General features: G+C 41.2%; 1 protein-coding gene across 2 annotated transcripts in view; it reads right to left on the minus strand.

Annotated features, from left to right (window-relative positions):
- BICDL1 (BICD family like cargo adaptor 1) overlaps positions 1-18,513 on the minus strand; it is a 98,952-nt gene extending 80,439 nt beyond the window's left edge. The window contains exons 1-2 of one of the 2 annotated variants that reach the window (XM_029220137.1): positions 17,990-18,513; positions 10,865-11,080 (exon numbers count right to left, since the gene is read on the minus strand). In XM_029220137.1, the coding sequence (XP_029075970.1) occupies positions 10,865-11,080; positions 17,990-18,430 (657 nt within the window). In that variant the 5' untranslated portion in view covers positions 18,431-18,513. The remainder of the gene's footprint in view (positions 1-10,864; positions 11,081-17,989) is intronic. The other variant, XM_029220147.1, reaches the window with a different exon arrangement.
- Between the last annotated feature and the right edge of the window lie 6,078 nt (positions 18,514-24,591).

Consider the following 24,591-nt stretch of genomic DNA (forward strand, 5'->3'; position numbering starts at 1 on the left):
TGCCGTTGGCAAAAAACAATGTATACACGTATTTTCTTAATTTAAAAACCTGTAAGTGGAAATTTAAGGCAGAGGCAAAATTGAAATTCCTGAATATCTACTAAGGGATATTCAATAAGGCTTAGCTTCTTAAGAAGCCACCCCTCTCCTAGACAGAAAAACCAAGTTTCACAAAAAGAATACGCTACTGAGTGCCAGGCTTTCAGAGACATAGATTTCAAACTGCCTGGTTTCACCTGAGCTGCAAGTGAATCTTTGTTCCTTCATTTCAACTTCTCCATCACCAATCTTCAGACTATTCCTCCAGGTATTTCTTGGCCTAAGCCCTTCAAGTTTAAAATTGCAGGCTTTGGTTTCTCCTGGCCTTGGACCTAGGCCTAACTTCCTGTTGAATTCTTTTTATCTCCTTCCCTATCTCTGATTCTACAGTAACAACCTTTTTTTGGCTTCACGCAGCCTTTGGAACAGTCCTTCTTGCATATTGCCCCAAATATTGCTTCTCCTATTGGTACAATTAGATAGTAACCCAAAGCCACAGTGACTAGGCATATGACCACAATTCTGGATGTAAGGAACCAGGCAGAGGTTTGTTAGAGACACTTGTAGAGCTGCAATGAAGGGGGAAGGAACTCATAGGGAAGGCCCTGGGAAAATAAAAAGTAAAAGAATATAGCACAGTACTAAAACAATAATAAGAAGGGGAAAAATGGTCTTTAAGGTGAATTCTCAAGAGTTTTACATCCAGGGCTGTACACTGAGCAACTATACATCCTCGATGAGGCTCTGTTCAAGAGCACTCACTATACAGCTTTCCAAAGAAAACCTCTGACTGCCTCCTTCTTTATACTTTGGACAATTTGGGGTTCTAAGAAAAGATGACAGACAGTTGGAGACAGTTTTGTCCAGATTATATGTACCCAGCAAAGGAGGGAAAGCCATAATGATACCCAAATAATGGCCAACCATCCCATGAGACAAGAGAACTTTTTTTTTTTTTTTGGCTGCACCGCACAGCTTGCAGGATCTCAGGTCCCTGACCAGGGATTGAACCTGGTCTGCAGCAGTGAAAGCCCAGAACCCTAACCACTAGGCCACCATGGAACACCCCAAGAGAACTTTTTGGTAAAAGCGAAAATGCTCATTTCCCTCTCCACCAGCAAGGTCAGAGGACTACAGGGCCAGTCACTCAGTAACTGACCAATCTACAGACCACCGGAGAGACACAGCACAACGCCAAAGTACTTGCAGGTTTTACATCAATACACAAAAAAAGCTCTGTCCATTCCATAGTCACTCTTCTCAATTCATGGAAGTTTGGGGTTTCATACAATTACAGAAGGAGTATCTATGAAGACAACACTAGATTTCTAGGCAACTGGGTCACCATTATCTACAACCTGCCCGTCACAGCGCTGACATGCATGGTTCCTTTAACCACTGGTTTTCACATAGCACACATGTGGCATGACACTGAGTCTGAAACAGTCTAGAGTGCTCTTCTATGGAGTGCATGGAGGGGTAGTGTAATCTTCAGAAAAACAGAGTTCTAATTTCTTTATTAGGTACCCTAGATAGTCAAGAAAAAAAATAACAACCAACAATCTTTTATTGAATGCCCACTCTACTAGTTGCCTGTTTATAATGATAAACAATACAGATGTGATCTCTATACTCAGAGAGTGTACAATCTAACAGGATCCATCAAAGAACCCTGTTCCCCTGACTCTTCTATGGCTGATTCCTCAACCTGCAGGTCTCATCTCAAATGTTACCTCCTCAGAGAAGTCTTCCCTACCTATCCTTTCTAAAGTCACGCTCTTCTTTCTGGTCATTTGCCATCACATCACCCTTTATAGTACCTATTACAATCTATAATTATCTTGTGGATTTGTTTAGTTATTTAAATCTTTCTTCCTACTAGCTTCACACAACAGAAGTCTTGTGCTTCCCACTATATGCCCTGTGCCTTGCTCAATTAAGTATTTGCCAAATGTTGAATTAAAGAAGATCTAGGGACTTCCCTGGCAGTCCAGTGGTTAAGACTCTGCACTTCCAATGCAGGGGGCATGGGTTCAATCCCTGGTCAGGGAACTAGAATCCCACAGGCTACACAGTGTGGCCGGGAAAAAAAAAAATCTAAAAAAAAAATAATAATAAAGGCTTCATTAGTCTACACAGAAGATCTGAATGCCAGTTAGTCATGAGAGGAAAAGTAGGAGGGAGGTGAATCTGGGACTTTTTCAAATAATAAAATTAAAGGTTCTAAATCTCTCCCCATTGGATTGGTCATGGTAGACCTTAGCTGTATGGTCACAGGCATAAGCATCTTTGGTGAGTAAATATGTTATTGAGTGTATGCAACCCACAAAGAAAGTGGCACCAGGGACTTCCCTGGTGGCACAGTGGTTAAGAATCCGCCTGCCAATGCAGGGGACACAGGTTCGATCCCTGGTCTGGGAAGATCCCACATGCCGTGGAGCAACTAAGCCCGTGCGCCACAACTACTGAGCCTGCACTCTAGGTCCCGCGAGCCACAACTACTGAGCCTGCACGTCACAACTACTGAGCCCATGTGCTGCAACTACTGAAGCCGCGTGCTGCGCAACAAGAGAAGTCACCGCAATGAGAAGCCCTTGCACTGCAACGAAGAGTAGCCCCTGCTTGCCACAACTAGAGAAAGCCCACACACAGCAACGAAGACCCAACACAGCCACACACACACACAAAAAAAACAGAAAGTGGCACCACTGTGAACACCCCCAACACAGTCAGTACTAAGATCCAAGAGTTGAACCTGTTGGCAAAAAAACACCCCAAAATGGTTGTTATGGGTTGAAATTCATATGTTGAACTCCAAACCTCAATACCTCAGAATGTGACCTTACTTGTAGATAGAGCCTTTTCAGAGGTAATCATATTAAAAAGAGGTCATTACAAGGGCTTGATTTCCAAAATATACAAACTGCTCATACAATTCAACAACAAAAAAACCCAATCGAAAAATTGGCAGAGGACCTAAATAGACACTTCTCCAAAGAAGATATACAGATGGCCAATAGGCACATGAAAAGATGCTCAACATCCCTAATTATTACAGAAATACTACAATGAGGTACCATCTCACACCAGTCAGAATGGTTATCATTAAAAAGTCTACAAATAACGACAAAAAAAGTCTACAAATAACAAATGCTGGAGAGGGTATGGAGAAAAGGGAAACCCTCCTACATTGTTGGTGGGAATGTAATTTGGTGCAGCCACTGTGGAAAACAGTACGGAGATTCTTCAGAAAACCAAAAACAGAGTTACCATACGATCCAACAATCCCACTCCTGGGCCTATATCCAGACAAAACTATAATTCAAAAAGATACATGCACCCCTCTGTTCATAGCAGCACTGTTCACAATAGCCAAGACATGGTAACAACCTAAATGTTCATTGACAGATGAATGGATAAAGAAGATGTGGTACATATATACAAGGAAATACTACTTGGCCATAAAAAAGAACAAAATAATGCCATTTGCAGCAACATGGATGCAACTAGAGATTATCATACTAAGTGAAGTAAGTCAGAAAGACAAACACCATATGATATCACTTACACATGGAATCTAAAATATGACACAAATGAACCTATCTATGAAAAAGAAACAGAATCACGGACATAGAGAACAGATTGGCAGCTGCCAAGAGGGACGGGGTTGGGGAAGGGATGGAGTGGGAGGTTGGGGTTAGCAAATGTTAAGCTTTTATACATAGAATGGATAAACAACAAGGTCCTACTGTATAGCACAGGGAACTATATTCAATATCTTATGATAAACCATAATGGAAAAGAATATAAAAAAAGAATGTATATATATGTATAACTGAATCACTTTGCTGTACAGCAGAAATTAACACAAAATTGTAAATCAACTATACTTCAATTTAAAAAAATAGATGTGGTGTATATACATGATGGAATACTACTCAGCCATAAAAAAGAATGAAATAGGGCTTCCCTGGTGGTGCAGTGGTCGAGGATCTGCCTGCTGATGCAGGGGACACGGGTTTGTGCCCCGGTCCGGGAAGATCCCACGTGCCGCGGAGCGGCTAGGCCTGTGAGCCATGGCTGCTGGGCCTGCACGTCTGGAGCCTGTGCTCCGCAACGGGAGAGGCCACAAGAGTGAGAGGCCCGCGTATTGCAAAAAAAAAAAAAAGAATGAAGTAACGCCATTTGTAGCAACGTTGAAAATCAACTATACTTCAATTAAAAAAAATAGATGTGGTGTATATACACAATGGAATACTACTCAGCCATAAAAAAGAATGAAATAACGCCATTTGTAGCAACGTGGATGAACCTAGAGATTATCATACTAAGTGAAGTCAGAAAGAGAAAGGCCATATGATATAACTTATATGTGAAATCTAAAATATGAGACAAATGAAATTATTTATGAAACAGAAACAGACTCACAGACATGGAAACAAACTTACGGTTACCAAAGAGGAAGGGGGGGTAGGGGAGGGATAAATTAGGAGTTTAGGATTAGCAGATGCAGACTACTGTATATAAAATAGATAAACAACAAGGTCCTACTGCATAGCGTAGTGAACTATACTTAATATCCTATAATAAACCATAATGAAAGAGAATATGAAAAAGAATATGCATATATAACTGAATCACTTTGCTATACACCAGAAACTAACACAACATTGTAAATCAACTATACAACTATGTAATTAAAAATTTAAAAACAAACAGGTCATTAGGCTGGGCCCTAATCCAGTATGACTGGTGTTCTTATAGGGAGAAGAAATCTGGAAACAGAGACAGATATACAAGGAGGGAGGAGACACAGGGGGAAGATGGCCATCTATTAGAAGGCAAGGAGAGCAACCTGGAGTGGATCCTTCCCTCATAGCCCTCAAAAGGAAACAATATTTACAACACCTTGATTTTGAACCTCCAGCCCCCAGAACTGTGAGACAATAATTTCCTGTTGTTTAAGCCATTCAGTCTGTGGTACTTTGCTACAACAGCCCTAGCAAAATAATACAGTTTTATATAACCCTCTAAATTTTTTATTTTAAGTTACCTTGGCTCTTCAGTCAAGACTAAACGTTACGATTTTTTTTTTCATTAAAAAATCCACACAGCATTAGAAATTCATGGGGATATAGACAGTGCTGAGACAATAAATCACATAGAAAACACAGCTGGACTTCTATGTCATATCATAGTAAAAACTAAATTCTAGACAGATTAAAGATCTAAATGTAAAAAACAAGTCTTAAATTTTTATAATTAATATAATTATAATTAATACAGGAAAATATCGTCATGACCTGGAGGACAGGCTTAAGCAAAACACAAAAGTCAAATCATAAAGGAAATGATTAATAAATTTGACTTCACTAAAAGAACACACCTCTGTTTGGTAAAAGAGTCCATAAACAAAATGAAAATATAATACCATCAAGAATGTGTAAAAAAAAACCTCTTACACACCAATAATAGGTGAAGGATATAAACAGAACTTTCTATAGTGCCTAAACTGTGTTACAAACTGTAGTAGCTTAAATTAGTGAATAACCACTTCAGGACTCTAATACCGATCAGAACTCTGATATCTTAGCTGCTGCTGTTGGGGAGAAAATCATCTGCAGGCTATGGAAGTTTCTGCTAAAAACGCTGTTATATTTATGTATCAGAAGGATTCTCAAAAAACCTCCATGTTAAGCATTTATATCTCCTTCTTCTTAGGCAACAAGCATGGCCCATATCTCGCCTTTCCTCTTGAAAGTAAGGCCCACTGTATTCTTTCTACTTTTGACATAGTTCAGAGGATAAGTGTTTAACATGTCCTACACCCCCACTGACAACGCTATCATAGTATGACTTTCTAACTTAAAAAGTGAATTATACTCTCTCCAGATATGTCAACCTGAGTTTCACAAAAATGAGTCTCACAGAAATTTAGGAGCTAGAAGAGAATTTAGAGGGCATTTTGTCCAAATGAGCAAATGAACTGGGATAAGGGTATCCCCAGGATATATGCAGCAGTGTTGGTTCTAGGTGCTATAGAATAAACCTGACTCAACTCCTAGGAGGGTCAATTTTACACAAATATTTTTGAGTAGAGATTTGACTACTAAACAAAATATTTTTACATGCCAATATGTGCTGGGGACACTTCAGATTCTTCCACTCTCTCAAATTAGAGAATAAACATTGGACAAGATGCAGAAATCTCATCTACATGAGGAGGACATGATAATTATGATGGCTACCATTTATTGAGCACTCACTGTATGCTAGACATTGTGGCTAGAGCTTTACATACATTAACTCATTTAGTCCTCATAACAGCATCAGATAATACTAATAGTGTAATTGTTTCCATTATACAGAGGAGGAAACTACGATTTTAAAAAGTGGAAAAACTTTCCCATACTCACTCAGCTAGTAAATAGCAGAGATGGTGTCTGGTCCCAGGGCTGTCTGGGATCCAAAGTCTGTGACCTTAATTGCTGCCTCAGAAATTTGAAATTGAGGCACAGGAACCTTCATCAGTCTTGAACCGGAAGAGCCTTAATTAAGTCACATATCTTTCTGTCCCTCAAGTTTTCTCAGCTATAAAATTACAACAGTACCCATCCCTTCCTTCATCATAATGAGGATCCAGAAGCTTATGGGATACATATGCTCACAGCATCCTAATTTAGAGCTGAAAAGAACGCTGATCACACAAACACTTGAACATGAATGTGTATGGCAGTCTTATTCATAAAAGCCAAAAAGTGGAAACAACCCAAATGTCCATCAATTAATGAATCAATAAACAAAATGTGTTATATCCATACAATGGAATATTCTTCAACCATAAAAATGAAGTATTGATATATGCTACAATGTGGATGAACCCTGAAAACATTATGCTAAGGGAAAGAAGTCAGTCACAAAAAGTCACATATGTATGATTCTATTTACATGAAATATCCAGAACAGACAAATCCATAGAGACAAAAAGTAGATTAGTGGTTGCCAGGGGTCAGGGTGTCAGATAGGGTGTTAGGTGGAATGAGGAGTGACTGCTAATGGGTACAGGCTTCCTTTTTTGGGGGGTGTGAAATGTTCTATTGTATACTTAGATAGTGGTGATGTACACTTTTAAAAAGTAAATGTTATGGTATATGAATTCTATCTCAATAAAGCAGTTATTTAAAAACAAAAACAAAAAAGCATGGCAGCAAAGAAATACATTTAAAAATACTTTGGACAAATAAATCAACTATACGTCAATAAAAAATACTTTGGACAAAAGCATCACAGAAATATACTACATTTTAGATATACATTTCATGCTTATAAAAACACATTATATACATTGTTAGAAAAGCATGGCCTTCTACTACTTTTGCTGGTTGTTAACTTGTCCTAGGAGAATCTTAATTCACTTCAAAGTACCCAATTCCTCTAGTTCCTGAATACCCAGTTAATAAAATGATAATAAAATGCAATCTAAACTGGCTGTTGATGGAAACCCAAGGGGCTTGGCCTGCTTAAAAAGAGAAAGGGAAAAAAAGCCGCAAAACTCACCAAGGGCCTACATTCAAGGCCAGAGAGGATAACAAGAATCTAGATCTAGTGGAAATGTTATCCTCCTATATTCCTTTGGGAACAGCTTATCAGTATTTTCTACAGAGAAATTAGGCAGAGGAACCTCAACTATAAAGATACTCCCTTAGTAAAATAACCATCAACACGGAAACATATTAACTTCTTATTCTGCTTAACAAAAACACATTACCTCATTTTCATTTTAACAGTACTTGCATGAGGTACAAATTTTTACCTCCATTCTATTTATTTATTTTAAAATTTTATTTATTTTATTTATTTATTTTTGGCTGCATTGGGTCTTTGTTGCTGTGCAGGCTCTAGAGCACAGGCTCGATAGCTGTGGCACATGGGCTTAGTTGCTCCACAGCATGTGGGATCTTCCCGGACCAGTGCTCAAACCTGTGTCCCCTGCATTGGCAGGCGGATTCTTAACCACTGCACCACCAGGGAAGTCCCCAACCTCCTTTTTTTTTTTTTTTTTTGTGGTACGCGGGCCTCTCACTGTTGTGGCCTCTCCCGTTGCGGAGCACAGGCTCCGGACGCGGAGGCTCAGCGGCCATGGCTCACGGGCCCAGCCGCTCTGCAGCACGTGGGACCCTCCCGGAATGGGGCACGAACCCGCGTACCCTGCATCGGCAGGCGGATTCTCAACCACTGCGCCACCAGGGAAGCCCCCCAACCTCCATTTTAAGGATAAAGAAAGGGGGCTTCCCTGGTGGGGAAGGGGGCTCACCCTGCCTCCACAACAAGAGAAGCCACCGCAATAAGAAGCCCTTGCACTGCAACGAAGAGTAGCCCCCACTCACCGCAACTAGAGGAAGCCTGTGCGCAGCAATGAAGACCCAACGCAGCCAAAAATAAATTTAAAAAAATAATTAAAAAAAATAAGTATAAGGAAAGGGGGACTTCCCTGGTGGTCCAGTGGCTAAGACTCCATGCTCCCAGTGCAGGGGGCCCGGGTTTGATCCCTGGTCAGGGAACTAGATCCCACATGCCGCAACTAAGAATTCGCATGCCACAATTAAGAATTCGCATGCCACAACTAAAGATTCCGCGTGCCGCAACTAAAGATCCCACATGCTGCAACTAAGACCTGGTGCAGCCAAATAATTTTTTTTTAATAAAAAATAAAAATAAGGAAAGGGAAGCACAAACAAGGTCACCCAGTTAATGAGAAGCAGAGTCAAGATTCAACATTCCAAGCTCAGTGCTCTCGCTATGTCATATTAATATTTGCTTTCTCTGGCCACCTATCTTTCACCAGATCAGAAAGCAGAGTTGAGTCAGCTTCTGCTCATGTTATTTCGTAACATGAACTTAGCTCCCAAGAAATAATTTCCTCTTAAATTGTTCTGGTTTGTTGTATTCCTTTCGTAAGTCACCATTAAGAAACACTAGTTCAGAATAATCATGAATTTTTTTTTGAACAAATAAATCAATCTGGCCAGGCCTATTTGGTTAATCTTTCATGAATAATGAATAAAGCCTCAAAAACATATAAAATCTTGGAGTTCCCTGATGGCGCAGTGGTTAAGAATCCGCCTCCCAATGCAGGGGACATGGGTTCGAGCCCTGGTCTGGGAAGATCCCACATGCCGCGGAGCAACTAAGCCCGTGAGCCACAACTACTGAGGCTGCACTCTAGAGCCTGCGAGCCACACTACTGAAGCCCGTGCTCCACAAGAGAAGCCACCGCAATGAGAAGCCCGCGCACCGCAACCAAGAGTAGCCCCCACTCGCCAAGTAGCCCCCGCTTGCTGCAACTAGAGAAAAGTCCGCGCGCAGCAATGAAGACCCAACGCAGCCAAAAATAAATAAATTTATTTTAAAACCCCCCCAAAAACCTATAAAATCTTACAAGGATACAGATTCCCTTCCCGGTTGCTAAAAAAGGTTTTAGAACTGAGTCAGAAAGGCTACTGAGCTGGCTCTATAATGTCTTTTTGAAGAACTTGTCCAGCTCTTCCCTTCCAGCCAGTCAAATGGTGATTTGATTCCCTAGATGAGAAACCTGCAGGCAAGATCTTTAGCTCCACCTACCACCTGAATTCTCACCTTCACGTTCTGATAGCTCCTGCAACTAGCTATTTTCCAAGTTATTAGGCATCTCTCTCCTTCTGTCTCTCCCCTGCCCCCTCCCCCAATCTCCCTCAAGATACCCTGTTCCACTCACTCCTTCCATACCTCTCCTTCTTCCTCTCCGTTTCTCTAGTGGTAGCATTTACTTTACACTTCCCTGTGAGGCATGAAGGTTTTGACCAGTCTCAGGGTTCCCATGGGAAGCAACTATGACAAAAACTAGTAAAATAACTTCACATGCTGCCCTAGCTAAGCCTTTCCCAGAGACTTAAGCATCAAACACTAACCATGCAGACAAGGGCAGTGCTCTCCTGTGAATGTTTGTGCTTAGGGATTTTATCAGAATAGTTCTTTTTCCTCTGGTAACTGAACTCGTATTATTTTCAACTTGTAAGAAGGTCTGAGGTATGATAGTAAATCCAGCTCTTAATTTTCAAAAGTAGGTGGCTTTAGAGACCAGGGCATAAACAACATTCCTGCATTTGTTAAAAAGTATGTTCTGTATTTAAATTAGATTTCCACCTACTCAGCCCTCAAACTCCTTTGCAATGATTCTACAACCTTGACTGCGGTTAATTAATACATCCATGACACCACCCTATAAAGGTACAAATAAAGAACCTTTACTTAATGTGGAAATAAAGAGAACAAATTTTATATACAGATACACATACCTCCCTTCATATTTAAAGAATAAGAAGGAGTGTACATTCGCAAATGTAGTACCAATGAAAATCATTTGCTCTAGAAAATTTCCCTAAGCTTTTCAATTTAAAGATGGCACCATTTAACATTTGAACTAAATGCATTAACATAATTTTACCAGTGACAGACTTTCGCTAGGTAAAAGAATCACAGACTTGTAGAGATATAAGGAACATCGAATCACTAAGCAAACTCTTACATTTTAAAAATGAGAAAACTCCCAAGTTAAGTGACTGCCAAAGTCCCACAGCTGACTAATGACAGGCAAGGGTCTTTGCTCCTGACACCTAGTTCACCACAGCTGAAATTCTTATAGGTGAAAAATACTTCATTTGTTGATATCAATACCAAAGGCAACAAAAATCAGAACTACTCTTACCTTATATATGGTTGACATTACACAGAAACTCTGTTTCAACTTTTAGTATTTTATACCATAAATTCTTAACTTATGACTCACCCTGCTGAGTTGATCCAATAGCCTTTGGTTCTGTTCTGATAATTCCTGGACAGCCCGTGTTTTTTCTCGATCTGCTTCCCGTAGATGAACCTGCTGCCTCTCCAACTCATCCTGAAGCTGTTTCACATCACTCTCCAGCTCGGACACACGCCCTTCCCACTCCCCTTCTCGGTTCTCAAATCGTCTTCTTAGTTCGTGTTTCTCTTGCTCTAAGTGCTGGGTGAAAAATGAAGAGGATTTTAAAACCATTAAAAATTCCAGGGACTTCCCTGGTGGCCCAGTGGCTAAGACTCTGCGTTCCCAATGCAGGGGGCCCAGGTTCAGTCCCTGGTCAGGCAACAACACCCCACATGCCGCAACTAAGATCCCACATACGGCACCGAAGACCTGGTGCAGCCAAATAAATAAATAAATATTAAAAAAAAAAATCCAGATCCTTTCATTTTTTTCTTTTCACACTCTTCTAACTTTTCTTTTTCCTAGTCAGTCAGCACAACAAAACACTCTGCCACGTAGGAGAAGTTGCCCATTACACAGCTGCAAAAATATTCCCTTCTTCCAGAGTAGGGAAGGCTGATTTCACAAACAGAATGCCATTCATACTGATAATACTTAATGTTTACTCTTATCCTTAGGAATGGGGGTTCTAGACTTAGGAACTCACTTGAAATTTAGTAAATCATCCGTTAATTGGTGAAATATACATTTAAACAACTTAAAATGAGTCCTTAGGAAAATTTCTTTTGCTGTCATCTATTATGCCTGGCATAATAGCAGGCACTTAGAATCACAGAATTTTCAGAGCTAGAAAGAACTCCAGAGATGCTTCAGATTAACCACCTTTTCTTACAAATGAAGCAGCAGAAGATAAGAGATTCAATAACAAGCTCAAGGGAGAGCTGGGATTTGTGTCTTAGTCACTTGACTTTGTTTAATGCTCTAAATCACAACTCAATATTTCCTGCTATATATAGCATTGTATTTCAAAATCATTAAGGCAAGTTCAGATTCAGGCCCACTTTATTAAATCATGACTTATTAGCCTTGCATATTTATTTCCGATCTTTTCATTCATTCTTGAGCGCCTGTTACAGGCTAGCCACTGACATAATGGTCCTTACCTTTATGGAGTTTCCATTCTAGTGGGAGAGGTTGATAAAAGTATTAAATTGTACAGCGTGACAAATGGTATGCAGGAAAAGTACAGATGGTTTGAAGTAGCAGCTCGACAGAAAAGAACTCTTTTGGATTGAAGGAAATAAGAACATCTTTTTATTTCTGTGAGATAAATACAAATTTGTCTTTTCAGAGGAAAGTATGTTCTCCTACTTAAAAAGCCTAGTATGTACAAAAAAGCCAAGCTATACCTCAGGGAATATATGAAATGTAAAGCAATGGTCCTCAACTTTTGTTGCTGTCAGAAAATCTCTGGTATAATTGTTCAAAATATATCCACCTAAATACTAATTCCAAAGATATGATTCAGTTAAGAATGGGACGAGGCCTAGGCAGGCATCTATCTATCTATCTAACTATCTAGGTTCTATTGGAAATTCTGATGCACTGAAGGTTGATATCAAGCACTGAGATTGTCTCAAAAAGCTAAGATGAGCATTTGAATCGTCACCTTCAGAGTACTCAAACATCTTTTCACCTTGGGAACCTACACTCTTATTCTACCCAAGTTCTCATCTTTCGAATGTTTTTTGGAATGCCTCTTTTGGAAAGCTCTAAGGGCCAGTGCATAGTTATACAAGAATATCAGTCCCATTACTTCACATCTGAGATGTGTCTAAAAAGAGATTATCTCATTTCATCTTGCCATTTTATTCCCCTAATTTGCTCTGAGTGACTTGTAAATGTTTCGGAAAGTCTAATTTACCCCCAAAAGATGCAAATTTACCATGACAGAGCAGTCAGAAAAATTAAAATTCTGAGAACATCAGCAAAGGCAGTTTTCACTGAAATAAGTGTATAGCCTCCAAAGTTGACCACTTCAAGGGAGTAATTAATTTTGATATAGCCACTCTGGTATATTTGTTGAAAAAGTCACATTATAGTTATACTTTATACAGCCTCAGTTTTGAGCACAGGGGAAAAGAAATGACAAGAGAGGGACTTGTACTCCTCAGCATGAAAATTTTCTGCTCTACGCTTCCCTCACTTTGCTAAACTTCCAAAAATGAGAATGTTTTAGTCACTATACAAATTTCAGAAAGATGAAATGCAGAAGTAAATGGTAATTACCAGCCTAAAACTGTGATACTTGGTTTTATTGAGTTTTTCCAAAATGGAAAAGATTGAGCAGAAGGAAACAGCAAGAACTCAGTAATCACAGTGTTACTGAGAGGCCAGATAAATTAGGTTTATGTTCTAAAAGAACAGAGAGACTTAAAAATATTCAGCAAACAGCTGTTAGTGAACAGCCCAACCAAGCAACTAAAACAATCTAATCCACTTGCGGGGGGTGGGGCAGGGTTGAGGACAGGTGGTGCTGATCAGTCTATTTTGTCCTTACATTTCTTTGCACAAGTGACAAACTTCCTACTTCAGGTTTCCCAATACTTTAATTAAAAAAATCAAGACTTTCCTATTAGTGAACATACAGAATTTAGCCTTTTGTCTACTCTGAGAAAAGAAAGGTTTCTCCTAGAATTATACTTTCAATTAAGTGCTAAATTAACCAGTAAACTCTAGGCAGAGTATCAGCAAGTGTGGAGGTCAGGCTCTGCCCATGCTATTCCCTGCTTCTTGGGGTTATATGGTATTTTAAAAGGTAATATCTACAGCTGAAACTAATATAATGATGTATGTCAATTATACCTCAATAAAAAAAGAAAAAGGTTAATGTCAAAACTATCAAGGTCATCAAAAACAAGGAAAGTCTAAAAGTGTTACAGGAAAGAGGAGACTAAGAAGATACACAAACTAAATACAAGGTGGTATCCTGGAACAGAAAAAGACATTTGGCAAAGGCTAAAGAAATCTGAATAAACTAAGGATATTAGCTAACAATAATGTATTAGTATCGGTTCATTAATTATGGCAAGTATACCATGCTAATGTAAGATGTTAATAATAGAGGAACTGGGGGCAGGGCATATGGAAACTCTCTGCTGTGCCATCTTTCCAATATTTCTGTAAATCTAAAACCATTCTAAAAAACAGTTTATTTAAAACTCTGAAAAAACAAAAGTTAATATCATTAGCCCACCTAAAATTGGTTGTTACAGAAATGGATTTCTGCAAAGAACCAAAAAAGCAGTGCTATTCTCCCAGGTCCAGGATATGGTTCTTAAAAAATACAAAGAAAAATACTATTTTTTAAGTGGACCAAGCACTGAATGCAAATAAGGACCCCTGCGTTTGCTTACCTAAATGTACTACCCAATTATGAATCATTTTCCCCTTACTTGTTTTGCTTCTTAAAAAAGAAAACAGTGCTAGAATCATTAGAATTGGCCTAGGGAAGGGGGAAGAAAATGTAATTGAGGAAAGAGATTACCTCTGCAGTAAGAGATAATTCACTCTCAGCTAGAATGGGAAAAAAGGGAATCCTGGACTTTAAAAACATATATATATATATATATATATATATTTTTTTTTTTTTTTTTGCCGTATGCGGGCCTCTCACTGTTGTGGCCTCTCCCGTTGCGGAGCACAGGCTCCGGACGCGCAGGCTCAGCGGCCATGGCTCACAGGCCCAGCCACTCCGCGGCATGTGGGATCTTCCTGGACCGGGGCACGAACCCGTGTCCCCTGCATCTGCAGGCGGACTCTCAACCACTGCACCACCAGGGAAGCCCTAAAAACATTTTTAAAAAACTAAACAACGATTTAATCTCTGAAGAAAAAAGTGTATAAACCCAAGTTACTGTCTTAGTTCATATTCTGGGGGAAAAAAAAGAAACTACTAAGGACCTGGCTGGATATGTTTTAAAAGCAAAAGGGCTAACTGTAGATGCAGAAGAAATAAAATATCTAAAGGCATTAAAAAAAAAATTAAGCATATGAGGGGCTTCCCTGGTGGCGCAGTGGTTAAGAATCCACCTGCCAATGCAGGCAACGTGGGTTCGATCCCTGGTCCAGGAGGATCCCACATGCCACGAAGCAACGAAGCCCGTGCGCCACAACTACTGAGCCTGTGCTCTAGAGCCCGCGAGCCACAACTAGCTCGTGCTCTGCAACAAGAGAAGCCACTGCAATGAGAAGCCTGCGCACCACAATGAAGAGTAGCCCCCGCTCACTGCAACTAGAGAAAGCATGAGCACGGCAACAAAATAAAGGATGCAGCCAAAAATAAACAAATAAATAAATTTATATTAAAAAATTAAGCATGTGAAAATCTAATTCAGGGAATGAATAAAATACAGGATAGTCAATTTAAGGGTGGAAAAAAAATGACCAAAACCTTACAATCTCTCAAATTAAATTGAATCTTCATTCATCTTTAAGAGATGCCTAACTAAAAAACTTCTATGTTAACCTCTAAAGACTTTAAAGAGTGCGCCTTTAATGAGAGAGCAGTGTAAGATCAAGTACTTTACGTTTTAAATGACAAAACACAATCTTGGGTTTGGCGCACAGAACTGGAGAGGTATTCAATAATAACTAATGAATAAGTAGAAAAGATCTTGAAAATGACTTGGTTCTGAAATTAGAAAGGTGCCAATTTTGAAGTAGTAAGCAGATGGGACAAAAACAAAACCAGTCTCATTATTTAATAGTCAAACCAACATTCTCTCAGAGTCCTCTCGTGTTTATCTTTCAAACTAACCCATGAGAAAATGTGTTTGACTCCACTGTCTGATAGTTTGTAGAAAATTACAAATGGTTTTTAAAGTAATGGCTGGCTCTCTACTCCTAAATGTTGAATTTAATTGAAAATCTAGCAGAGTGGTTGTATTAAACTTTAGAAAGAATTTGTTCAAGCAGACATTCTAAAATCTAAGCTGCTTAAAAAATATATTTACAGGTGTAATTTGCAAGGGAAAACTCACTTGCAGGTATCAAATGAAATAGTCCCCTGTTATAATGAGATTTGTCACTCTCATATTAATACTAAAAGAATTAACAAGAAACTAACGACAATACCTTGATAATTTTAAGTGTATTTTTTTAAAAAAAAACTTTTAATGATAATTTTCAGATATACCTAGAAGAAACTGTATAACTGAACCCCTTCATCACTCAGTAATATTGATTAGTGATCAATATTTCACTTTTTAAGTTATTTTTCAAATTGTGGTAAGGCATACATAACATAGAATTTACCATATTAACCATTTTTAAGTGTACTGTTGGTTTAGCAGTGCTAAGTACATTCATACTGTTGTGCAACCAACTTCCAGAAATTAAAAATAAACTTTTAACACTAGAGTTCATATGCTGACCTGAGAGGAATGAAGATTTTTTTAAAAGTTTAATAAGAGTTTTAAACTATTTTATTACTGTCTATCAAGTCAACAGCAAAAAGTCAAATGTAATTTATTCTTTTACAATAGAACCTTTCTTGTTACAGAATTTGAATATCTTTTTCCTTTGCTGAAGACATGTATAAAGGTTCCAAATGGAAACCAGGATGTGTATAACTGCACACTCAGGATTACCCTGAAATCTATCACTAATCAAACTGACTGATATGATGTTCCTTTCAAGTTAGCTGTCTCTTTAATCAAGTCCCTCACTGAAGGAATTTCAAATCACAAGCATAAATCTCTGCAGTAGTACTTGTATATAGAGCCTGTAATCAAATCTCTTAAAAAAAAAAAAGACACCCTTTTATTCCTAGACCTCTACTTCAAGTGAAAATTAAACAATTCAATTCACTGGGCTGCTTTTTGGCAGTCTACCTATAGGTTTCACAAACCACTTTTCAGAGAGGTATCTCAGGAGTTCATCGACTGGCAGACCTAGTTAAGAGGCCAACTGAACTACAGGGTTACAGTGGTTTCCTTTTTTTCTTCCCTGATTTACTTTTGATATGTCGTTGGAATACAGACACACTTCTTATTATAGAAAAGTTTCTGAATCTACATTCTGACTGTCTGACCCGCAGCAGTGATATGGACCTCATTCAGGGCTGTACTATTCTCTTCTAACTAAGAATAAAAAGAACTGGTTGCAACCAAACTGGGTAACAACAGTAAATGCACAGGCAGAAAAGGATAAGCTCATCCCCACTGCCATGATGCACCTCCCCTATCCCCACTTTAAAAAAAAAAATCTAATTTTTATAAATGGTGGCAACCTGTACCACTTTCAAGGCCCTTTTCTAGTTAAGGTCAAGAAAACAAACAGGCATAGCTGCAAAAGACTTTGGTCCAGAGAAGTGGCAGAAATCTTACAGACACTTTAAGGGGTATTTATAACAATGGTTAAAGTTGTATGGTTCTCACAGGTTGCATTTGGCGAACCAACTGCATGTGTGAGACCCAGAACAGAAACAGAAAAGTACTGTTTAAATACATATAAATACTGAGGTCCAAATCAAATCCACAACCAGTGGTCACATGCAGAGCGCAGGCTCACCTGATTTCTGCAATGGAACCATACTTCCTAATCCTTAACTATTTGAAGGCTATATAAAGCTCCTTTAGGGGCACTTGTTTCCCACAACTCTGAGCTGCCGGGAAGTTAAGACAAGGGCATCTGGAGGCCTTAACTCCAAAGCTGAAACGCTTTAGGCTAACACCCTGATTAGCGATTAACTACTTCTCTGAAAACATGGAGCATATTTTAAATGCTTCGCGACTTTCTAATTTCTCTGTGTGTGGACATCACCTCAGTGCTGTATAAATAAATGTCATACTGTAAACTCTATTTTAGATGCTGTGTACAGTACGTATACAGAACGGCCCACAGTGTTTGGAGCCGTGCATAGACCCGTTTGCTGTGAGTAGGGTGGGAAAGCCAGGTGGGTTCAATGAATGCCCTCGTCTGATAATCCAAAACCCTCCATGCTGCCCCGCTTCCAGGTGGTTTTCTGTGAGGGAGGATGAGCAAGAAAGGTGGGATGGGGTGGGGTGGGTGAGTGGCTCCCGAAGCTACCGAGGGCCGGCAGGCAGGTGCCTGGGCTCCCCCCCACCCCCCGCTTCCCACCCATCCCAGGAGGGACGTCCTCACCTCCAGCTTATCTGTCAGCTCCTTGTGCATCTGCTCGTACTGCCGGCTCATGTCCTGGTTCCTCTCGAGCAGTGCCTTGCCCAGTCGGGCCGCCAAGACCAGATCCTTCTCCTTCTGCCGGATCACCGACAGCAGCTCGGGATCCTGGGCGGGCGGCGGCTGCAGTTCGGCCCCCTCGGCTGGAGGCCCGGGCTCGGCCTGAGGATGCTCTCCGGGGTCGGACGGCCGTTCCCCGGCCGCCAGCAGCGCCAGCTCCTCCTCTAACGCCAGTTCCAGCTCCCCGGGGCCCCCGGGGAAGGAGACAAGGGCGGCGGCGGCGGCGGCTGCGGCTGGATTCCCGACTGCGTCCGCGGCCGCGGCGAGCAGCTCCATGCAGCAGGCGCTGTCCGGCTCTGCGGGTGCTGAAGCGCGGCCAGCCAAGCCCAGGCAAAAGGCGGACATGGCCCGCGCGCGCGGAGCCCGCAGCGGTGCGGCCCGGCCGGCGCGCGCCAGGCTGCAAGGGGGAGGGGCCCCGTCGCACCGCCCCGCGCCTCTCCTCACGCCGCGGCACGCGCCCCCCGGGTCTCCGAGAGCCCTGGGCGCGGCGCGCGCCGCCCCGCCCCTCCCCCGCGCCGGCGGCACGCGCCCCCTTCCCCCGCCCCCGGGCTCAGCTGCTCCGCGAGCGCTGGGGAGGAGGACGGGGTGGCAAAGGGAAGGCTGAGAAAGCGAAGACTGAGGGGACGCGAAGCGGGAGGGGCGGTTGCGAGGAGGAACGCCGCCGCCGGCTTTTCAACCACCCTGTTGCTGCTGCTCCCGCTGCCGCCGCTGGCCGGGCAGCGCCTCACGGGGCGGGCGGTGCTCCGCTGTCGCTGCGACGCTCGCTGCTGCTGCTGCCGGTGGCCGCTCTCTGCAGCCGCGCTCCATGTCCCTCGGCTCGGCGGCAGCCCCAGCAGCAGCGGCGGCGACAGCGGCTGCTGCAGGGGCCGAGGCGGCGGCTCCACATCGCGCGCCGCGCAGCCCAGCGAGCTCCTTCCTGACTGCCTCAGCTCCTCCAGTTCACCCGGACGGCCGCACCCCGCCCGAGGCTTCCGGCCGCGCCCCCTCTCCCCGCCCCTTGCCGGCGCCTGACGCGCACGGGCACCTGTTCGCCGCGCCAGCGCGCGATTCGCCGGCTCGTGGGTCTCCTCAGCGGCGCCCAGGTGGCGCCGACGGCCTTAACCCCTGCGCTGCCTCACGCCCGGCAGCGGCTGCGCGCGCCGCCCGTGGAGACAGCTGGCGCAGGCTTAACTGTCCGGGCGGCTCCCCGACGCGGCCACGCCCCCGGCCTCACGTCCACCGGGTGTGGCTCCGCCCCCAGCACGCTCACCTCGGGGTGTGGCCTCGCGCGCACCTCCGAGCACGGCCTTACCCCTAGCCTTGTTCTCACCTTAGGGGATGGCCCCACCCCCGGCCTCCCTCCCGCTTCTGGGCTGGAGCGTTTCTCTGGGTCCAATGGGTCTCAGCCTTAGGTGATTACCAAGGGGACTGAGGACATTTCTCCAAGACGGGTGGCCAAGCCCGACAGACACTCGCAGCCACGGCTTGTGGGTCTGAGCCCCCGTGAGAGCTAAGCAGTCAAGAGAGGGAGCCCTAGAGAGCAGTAGGAGGGATGACTTCAGAAACCCAGCATCTCAATGATGATGACTCAGGGATATAAGGGACCAGATGCCTCAGAGATCAGCAGCCCCGAAAGAAAGGGGTTATGTTGAGAAACAACGGAAAAAACTGCTCACAGATGGAAATACGAAGCAAGGACGCTCCATGATAACTTCCGTTTATTAGGCGCTTAGTATGTGCCATGTCTTGTGTTAGGTGCTTTATACGCATTATTTTAGATAATCCTCTCAAGAATCTTAAAAGTCAGTACTATCACTCTTCTCATTTTACAGAGAAGGAAATTGAGGCCTTGAGAAATACAGGATCAGATCCAGACAGGCTGACTCCAGGGTTCACATATATATCGTTATTCTTTACTTTCCTCACATATAAGTGTTGAGGAAGGTAAATAGTAATTTGTGATCAAGATGGCCTGTGTCGATATCCAAGGTGCTATCAGGAAAGCTTACTGCAATGATCAAATCAAGGACTGAAGAACCTACTGGGTGATTCCAGTCAGTTCTTGCTTTGACCTCATTGGTAATGCTCTGTCTTCTATTTTCAGAAACAATCCCATCTGAAGCTAGAATTGGTCACTATTCCCTTTCCTCTTGGACAACAACCCATTTTTGAGTTAGATCATATTTTGATTCTTTTCATTACAGTAAGATGGAATATTTCAGGACACTGAGCGGCTGAAATGAGTCAAATGGTTTCTCATGGCTTTTTGTCCTTATTAAATTCAGAGCCTAAACAATACTCAGGTATATACATCACCTTCTACCCTCAGGCTGAAGGTCAGAATCCTAAAGGTCCTGAGCCTCAGGGCTGACTTTGTTCTCTTGTTGACTGAAAAGGAGACAGACCATAGAGGGGTTCCCACATCAATCTTAGAGCTAAATTTTGAAAGTTGACCATGGTACCATTCCAACAATGCATTGTTCTCACACTTTTTATTATGCCCTCTTGAGCAGGAATTGTGGGCCCATGGTGAGACCCAACTGAAGAATCCCTTTTGTCTTTTTTGATCAGGAAAGGAGAAGTTACTCCTACAAATAGATTAGGGACACACATATCAAGAGCAAACAGAATTCCTAATTCAAAGTCATTTGTTTCAGCTATTTATTTTTCCTGATGCAGACTTGCAGCCTGTCTTTCCCTAAAGGTCTTTTTCTTGCCTTCCTTAAAATCGATGGTCCTACTCTATTAGACTTGCCTGTTACTGTGAGAATGAACTATTACAATGCTAACTCTAATTTCTGAGGATCCTTCTTCACAATGTTCCCCTGCCTAACCGGACTAGGAAGTGATCATTTTCTACTACAGGTTTGGCCCTAAGTACTATCTTCTTGTGAATAGTCAAAGGAGACCAGCCCAAGTTTGGAGAACTATTTAGAATAGTGGTTCTTATACTTTTTGGTCTCAGAACCTCTTTACACTCTTAAAAATCATCAAAGATATCAAAAAACTTTATATAGGTTTAGATATTGACTGTATTAAAAATTAAAACAGAAAAATTTTTATTTTAAATACTTAAAATAAACCTGTTAAATCTTAACATAATGTATTTAATGAAAAATATATATTCCCCTCCAAAGAAAATGAGCAAGAAGAAAGGCATTGTTTTTCATTTTTGTAAATCTCTAATGTTTGGCTTAACAGTAGAAAATGGACTTTTATATCTGCCTCTCCATTCAATGTGGTGATGTTTTGTTTTGGTTGAAATATATGGAGAGAATCTGGTCTCACAAAGATGCAATTGGGAAAAGGAGGAATATTTTAATAGCCTTTTCTGATCGTTGAAGGTATTTTTCTTTGATAATACACCAAAACTCAGCAAGTGATAGCTTCTTAAAGGTTAGTTGCAAGGTGGAATCTAAAACCACATCAAGGAAATCCACTGATCTACCTTTCACTTTGAATGGATCTTTTACCCATGTGTGATTGATTCTTTAAAAGTATGTATCAGTCATTGGGAAAATATTGGTTCACTGAGTTACGCAGATCTTCCAAATATTGTCACATGTCATTATACTATATATATTTTAAAATACCATTCATTAATATAACCACTGATCTCATCAGAAAGGTCTTTATGTATTGGCAAGCTATCAAGCTCACTGAGGTGTGTATGAGTTTTCCAAAATTCTTATTTCTACTGGAAAGCTCCAGTTTTATCATTGGTAACCATAGTGTCTATTGTTTTCCTTGAAGTGACAGACTTGGTACATTCTTTTTTTTTTAATCCAAGATGTGTTTATTGGGATGGTTTCCCATTCATTTTGTTTCAGGATGCTTTTAGTGCTGCTTCTGTCTAAAGGAGCATCCTTCTGTAAGCCTTACTATTCCTCCTGTAGGCTGGCAGAGGACAGTAAAGCAGCCAACACAAAAAACTACTGTTTGTGCATGGCTAAAGATGGTTGTGATTTTATAGCATCCTGGGTATTTCACATCCATGAAATAGGAATTGGGGCTTTGCACCAGGTGCTTCTTCTTGTGTTTCCTCTTCTCCTCTGGAGAGGGATGAAGGGGATCCTTTGCGAGAGGCACGTTCTCGTGGGGAGGTTGTCACTGCCAGAAAGGGTGGTACATTCATTTTTGAGTAAATATCTGCCAAATACCCAAATCTGAATACCAAAGTCTGTCTGTCATTCATTCAAGTAAAAACGGTGTTCCATGAAAAACGTGACTAGTTCAACTCCTAATTCAAATGATGGTACAAGGGCTTTATCTCAAGACAACAACATACTTAGGTATGCAGCAGAAGTGCTTTATCGGTACTTTCCATTTCATCACATGGAATATTAAAAAGATGTGTACTCAAGCATTGGGATTTAATAAAAGTACTGCTTCATCAGGCACATTTTTAAATGAAATTAGCTTTTTTCTTCTTCTTCTTGTGAGCACATAGTAGTGAAGAATAACTCGCTTTGGTACCACTGTCATGAATCATGCTAAGGTATCAGTAGAGTTACTTACCCACTATTCCTTTTGCATTACCAATGCCAATGTCAACACAGTGAAAAACAAAAATAGTATTAGACAATTAGTATTATGTCTACTAACATGAAATTATGAAATAAAATATGAGATTATGAAATTAGTTTTACTTTTATTAATAAAATTAGAATTACTATCATTGCAATTATTATGAAAATAGTGCTTCCTTCCTTGACCCTCTGAAAGGCTCTTTGGGACCTCAGGAGTTGATGAACCACACTTCGAAAATTGCTGATTTAAAGCCATTCGAGACAGGTCAACTCTAAGCTAAGAAGAATGAACAAGTACCTCCCCACATGGAAACTGGTGGCAGGATTCAAAACTCATCAAAGCAAAGATATAAAAACCCTTGGACTTCTAAGAAGCTTATTATTTAGTTTATTCTGCTTCATACTATAATAATAGTGGCTAGAATATATTTAGCATTTAATTCCTTAAATCCTTTATGACATCTCATTTAATCCCCACAATGACCCTATAATGCTGGTATATAACACTAGTATATACTAGGACGTGATACTATGATGCTGTCTAACTCTAAAGTGTTTGCTCTTACTAAGCCTCACATTTTCATCATTTTTATATTCCTTTATAATATATTTGCTTCAGTGTTGCTTTTGGTACCTGGATATTTTGGTGAACTTAGGTATGACCCATCTTAACATGCAATGGATGGATTTCCACATAAGTGCTGTCACATCACTAAGAGTAAAGCATGACATTTTTTATTTTTTAGAAACCCTGATATTTCCAAATATAATAACACTCATCGAATTTCCTCAAATTGTTTATTTTTATTAGCATCCTGATCTGCAAAAACTGGAAAGTGTAAAAGACAAAACATATTACAGAAAATTTGTTTTTGAAAATTTAAGTGTGGAAGAAACATGAGGAGCTGGCAAAACGTGATAAAGCAGTTCTACACTTGGTATTTTCATTCAGCAATTTTAAGTGTGTGTGCATTTTTTTAAGTTTTATATTTTACTTATGAACTAGTCGTGGGAACATAAAAGTCTCAAAAATTCCTAAAATGTTACCCAAAAGCTTTTTATATTTTTTGGAGATGAATTGACTCAACATTTTGCAAAGTGTGGTGTGTGTACCTCTACTGATTCTCAACTTGATTTTTAAGGGAAAAACATTAACTTCAGTGGCTGATGCTCAGTAGTGTCAGTCTTTAGCAGATACCCTGCTTTGCCTGGTGTAGGCGTGTGCTTTCTCTGCTACCCATCACGGTGCCCCAGCATGCCCTGCTGGGACTCCTTCCCAGCCCCTCCCATCTCTAGGTTCTCACCTTGGCAGCCCCTCCCACCTTTCCCTTTGTCCTCTCAGGGTCCCCTCAACCCCACCCCACACTCCCTTTTCCCTTTTACTTTTAGGTTGTTATTAAGATAAAAAGGTTTCATGTATGTACAGCACTTAAAATAGTGCCTGGCACATGGTAGGCACAGTGTGGGTGCTTGATAAATAAATACATAAACTAACTGAGCACAGAGAATTCCCTGGCGGTCCAGTGGTTAGGACTGGACTAACGAGTCCTAGGACTCCGAGCTTCCATTGCAGGGGCCCGGGTTTGATACCTGGTTGGGGAGCTAAGGTCCTACAAGCTGCGAGGACTTAAAAAAAAAAAAAGCACAGATTTCTCCCTCTGACACCGTGGTCTTTCATATGTTTTATGTCTGACTTCTTTTCCTTTATATGCCTGTTTCCTTTTTTTTTTTTTAAATTGAAGTATAGTTGATTTACAATGTTATGTTAGTTTTCTGGTATACAGCAAAGTGATTCAGTTATATATGTATTGTTTTTCAGGTTCTTTTCCACTATAGGCTATTACAAGGTATTGAATATAGTTCCCCATTTCCTTTTTTTTAAAATAAATTTATTTTATTTACTTATTTTTGGCTGTGTTGGGTCTTCGTTGCTGTGTGCGGGTTTTCTCTAGTTGCGGCAAGCGGGGGCTACTCTTCGCTGCAGTGCGCGGGCTTCTC

Source organism: Monodon monoceros, unplaced genomic scaffold, assembly GCF_005190385.1.
Source record: "Monodon monoceros isolate NGI ecotype Baffin Bay Population unplaced genomic scaffold, NGI_Narwhal_1 Super_Scaffold_1, whole genome shotgun sequence".
NCBI lineage: Eukaryota > Metazoa > Chordata > Mammalia > Artiodactyla > Monodontidae > Monodon > Monodon monoceros.